The 4,838-nt window shown below is 49.3% G+C and overlaps 1 gene segment (V, D, J or C); it reads left to right on the top strand.

The window, feature by feature from the left end:
- Window positions 1-43: 43 nt before the first annotated feature.
- LOC135989663 (T cell receptor alpha variable 5-like) lies at window positions 44-660 on the top strand. The segment is given in 2 exon segments: window positions 44-59; window positions 359-660. Coding segments are annotated over 2 exon segments (318 nt in total).
- Window positions 661-4,838: the final 4,178 nt, after the last annotated feature.

Below are 4,838 nucleotides of genomic sequence, written 5' to 3'. Positions count from 1 at the left end.
GGTTGTTGGCACTGCCTCATTCCCCAAGGCTTCCAGGGGGAGGATGTGCAATGAAGAAGGTGAGCTTATCCTGATCCTCTTGACTTGGAAAACTCTACAAATCTACGAGCTGCTTTTTCTGTCACAGCTTAATACTTCAGTTGAGACTACTTAATTTAAAAAAAAAAAAAAAAAAAATTTTAAGGATGTTTTGGTGGGTTTTTTTCTCACCTATGTGTCTCTCTCAGAGAAAGAGGACACTGTCTTGTAGCTTGCTGACATCTTTATGTCACCCCACCCCATGTCATAATTCAAGGATGTGCTTTCCTGTCCCCTACAACATGTTTCACTCCTCACATCTCTTCCATTCTCTTTCTAGGCCAGGCCCTTCAGCAATCACCAGACACAGTTGTCCGAGAGGGAGACTCTGTGACATTGAACTGTTCCAAAAAGGAGAATGCATTCTCAACCATGTACTGGTACAAGCTGCCACTGGGGAAGGATGCCACTCTGCAGCTGGTTGTATACTCAGTGGAAGGTGGCGGGGCAGAGATTGAGAACGAATACAGAAACCACTTCAAGAGTCATGGGACTAAGGGGAGCCGCTTATCTGTGGAGATAGATCGTGCCTTTCTCAATGACTCAGGCACCTATTTCTGTGCTGAGGACGACCCACAGTGACTCCAAAGCTGAAGCAGCATAGCACAAACCCTTCCATGTAAAAAGGGATCTGCCCCCAGCACACACACAGCCCTATATTGGACAGTACACCATTTTCTCCTCTTGCACCTCCACCAGCTCCCTCAGCACCCTTGGGTGGATCCCATCTCACCCCATATACTTGTGCATGTCTAAGCGGTGCAGCACACCGCTAACCATTTCCCCTTGGATTACTGGGGCTTCATTCTGCTCCCTGTCCCTGTCTTCTGACTCTGGGGGCTGTGTACCTGGAGAACCACTGGTATAACTATTAAAGACTGAGGCAAAGAAAGCATTTTAAACCTCAGCCTTTCCCTCATCCTCTGTCGCTATGGGTGGAGATTCTCCTTTGCCCTCCTTTTGTTGTTCCCTTTTACAGCAGTAGCCAGGATCAGCTCTAGTTGGGCTTTGGCCCTTCCAGTTTTCTCCCTGCATAACTTCACGGCATCCTTGTAGTCTTCCTGAGTTGCCTGCCTCTTCTTCCAAAGGTTATAAATTCTCCTTTTATTCCTGAGTTCTAGCCAAAGCTCTCTGTTCAGCCAGGCTGTCTTCTTCCCCGCCAGCTTGTCTTTCGGCACGTGGGGACAGCCTGCTCCTACGCCTCTAAGATTTCCTTCTTGAAGAGCGATCAGCCTTCCTAGACTCCCTTGCCCTTCAGCACTGCCTCCCAAGGGACTCTGCCAACCAGCCTCCAAAACAGGTCAAAGTCTGCCCTTCGGAAGTCCAAGACAGCAGTTCTGCTGACTGCCCTCCTTACTTCTCCAAGAACAGAAAACTTGATCATTTCATGATTGCTATGCCCAAGGTGACCTCCAACCGTCACACTGCCCACAAGTCCTTCTCTGTTCGCAAACAACAGGTCCAGTGGGGCACCTTCCCTAGTCAGCTCACTGACCAGCTGTGTCAGGAGGTTGTTTTCCATACAGTCCAGGAGCCTCCTAGACTGTTTCCTCTCTGCTGTGTTGTGTTTCTAGCAGACGTCTGGTAGGTTGAAGTCCCCACAAGAACAAGGGCTAGTGACCGCGAGACTTCTTCCATCTGCCTGCAGAATATTTAATCTGCCCTTTAATCCTGGTTGGGTGGTCTGTAACAGACTCCCACTAGGATATCTGCCTTGTTGTCCTTCGCCCTGATTCTTACCCATAAACACTCAACCCTATCGTCACCCTCATGAAGCTCTAGACAATCAAAACACTCCCTAACATACAGGGCTACCTCACCTCCTCCCTTGCTTATTCCTTCTGAAGGGTTTATAGCCATCCAATGCAACACTCGAGCTGTGTGAGTCATCCCACCATGTTTCTGTTGCAGTTTTTCTGCTGCACAATGGCTTCCAGCTCCTCCTGTTTGTCGCCTATGCCGCCCACGTTCCGTGGTTTCTAACACATCAATAACCCTTGTGTCTTTGCTACCACATGGCTCTCTATCCCTTGCCTCAATAGGGATGGTAGACTGAAGGGCCTCGCTAGCCCCCCGTCCCTCAAACATAGCACAAACCTTTCCATATAAACGGGGATCTGCCCCCAGCACACACACAGCCCTATATTGGACAGTACACCATTTCCTCCTCTTGTCCTCCAGCTCTGTCTACTGAAAAAAAGTGGTGTTAAAAGCAGTCTGTCTTCTGCCTGCTCTCTAATTGCATCTTCTTTCCCATCTCTGAATCACCTTTTGATGCTTCTTCCTTCTTGTACTCAGTGCTTTGTTTCATTTCTCTGCAATCTATAGACTGCTTCTCACTCTCTTCGTCTGCTCTCTTCCTCTCTGTCCCCTTCCCTTTTCTTCTCTGTCTTCTCTCATATCTGGCCCTGTCCCATTTCCTTCATTCTCTTCCATTTCTTCTCCCTTTCAGCCTGTTACACTACATCATGGGTAAGCAGGCTGTGGAATAGTTCACACAGCCCTTTCCTTCTCCACCAGCTGGAAAGCCAAGGCCTACCTGGAGGTGACTCTGGCAAGGGTTTGTGGGACGGAGCACTCCTGCCTGTGCTTGTGTGTCTATGAGCTTTGAGGGGATTTCTCATGCTGCGGTTTCCAAGAGCGCAGGTCACCCAGGGCTCAGCACAGTACCTTGCTCAAGGGACTGCGAGTTCTGCAACACCGTCACGACCATGCTGCTGAGCACTTCTCTGTGCATGTTGGTCTCTTGGCCCCACTGGTCTCCAGGGAATGGTCACACTTCTGTGCACAGCGGTCCCCAAGTTGCAACGCTAACCTGTGACCTGAACACTCTGATGTATGTGACATATCCCAATTCTCGACGGTATCCGGGGACAGAGCACTGTCCTGTAGGCGAGGAGCGCCAAGCCACAGAAGATATGGCTATCATCACTTGCTGAGCCTTTCTTCCTCCCCTCCTGCCAGCCTTCCTTTCCCATCTACCTTTCTGCCTTTGTTCTTTCCTAGCTTCATGCCTTCCATCTCTCCTGCCTTCTTCCATGCATTTCTCCCTTTCTGGTATGCCTTCTTGCTTCACTCCTGGCTTTAAGCCCTAATTTTTGCAGCTTCCCTGCCTTTCCTCCTCACTTTCCACTTTCCTCTCTCCTGACTTCCTTTCCTTCCCTGCCACCATCCACTTTTTCAACTTCTTTCCTTTCCCTCCTTCCATCCTTCTTTTTCACTGCCACTGCCTGCCCTTCTCTCCCACCCTCCTTCTTCCCTGTATTTACAGTCTTCCTGACCTCCTTTCATCCATGCACTTTGGGATGTGTGTGAGGGTCCTAGCCTTCACAGGATCCCTGGACATGATGAGGACAATGTGGACAACATTTCCCAAGCACAGACAGCGGAAGGAGAAGCAAGCAGTCTGTTGTTGTCTGTCTTTGCAAGCCCAGGCCATGGCTGTAGCTCCAGAGAGCGCATGCTGCTGTGCGCACGAGTCAGCAAGCCCTGATGGTACACTGGTGCTTCTGCGGTGCTGCTGGCAATGGTCCCAGAGCACTGCCAGTATCAGGAGAGGGAGCACTTCTAAGTGTGTGCTAGTACAAGAGTCTCACCAGTACCCGGAGACTTCGGCTCCATCTCCACCAGTAAGACCTTCCTTCAGGAATCCCAGGCCCCTGAGACTAGACAAAAAGTCTGGAACAAGGAAGACATCCTCAGTGGAGGAGAACCAGGTTAGCTAGCACTTAAGCAAACTGGATGTACAGTACATGGGGCCTGATGGGTTGCATCCATGACTGCTGAGGGAGCTTGCTGGTGTGATTGAGAAGCCACTCTTGATTGTCATTGAGCGGTCGTGGGGAATGGGAAAGCTACTTGAGGACTGGAAGAGAGAAAGTATCACTCCTATGTTTAAGAAGGTGAAGAAGGAAGACCTGGAGAACTATAGGCCAGTCACCCTTACCTCAGTCCCTGGCAAGGTGATGGAATCTATCCTCCTGGAAAGCATTTTCAAACACATGAGGGACAAGAAGGTGTTTTGGAGTAGTCAGCAAGTAGTTATGAAGGAGAAATCACGCTTAACCAACCTCTTCGCCTCCTACAATGATGTGATCAGCTTTGTGGGCAAAGGGAGAGCAGAGGATCTTGTTTACCTCTACTTTTGTAGAGCCATTGATGCTGCCCCCCTAACATCCTGTTGTGGATGAGTGATTTAGGCTCCTGCCTGCTGCAGAACAGTGTTTAGATCACTTAAAGAAAAGTGTGGCTTAACAGAGTTGGATGGCACGGTTCACTCTATTACTTACTGCATGGAGGAAATAAGCCAAGCAGAAGTGGGTGAGAGTTGTTTGAGAGTGATAAGCGTATGGGGACAGGAAATGCAAAAGGGAAGAGGGAGGCCCTCCCTTTGAGTCACGAGGTTCAGAATGGACTCCCTTGCTTTCTAAACTGCTTCTTAGAGAGGAGCCTAGGTGTGGCTGGATCGAAGGTTAGTCCCAGAGTTGGTCAATGCTACATGTCTAAGAGGCATAGAGGGTGTCACAGAGGCACCCCAAAAGTCAATTTAGACAGGTGATAAGCTCATTATTCTAGACACAGAAAATGGCGAACGCAGTTGAGAATGTCAGCAGAATTCTAATTTGCTGGGGGGAAGCCAGGGGTGAGCAAGGGAAGAAGGCGGCCTTGGTAGTGAAGAAATCAGGGAGAACATGAAGGTTCTGTAGAGTTGGAGGCTGATGTTTAAAGCAGAATGTAAGAATGAACATGTAAGATATTCA

Source organism: Caloenas nicobarica, chromosome 1 (genome assembly GCF_036013445.1).
Source record: "Caloenas nicobarica isolate bCalNic1 chromosome 1, bCalNic1.hap1, whole genome shotgun sequence".
NCBI classification, from domain to species: Eukaryota; Metazoa; Chordata; class Aves; order Columbiformes; family Columbidae; genus Caloenas; species Caloenas nicobarica.
The sequence above is the reverse complement of the archived record's forward strand: the minus strand, read 5'-3'. Positions and strand labels throughout refer to the sequence as shown.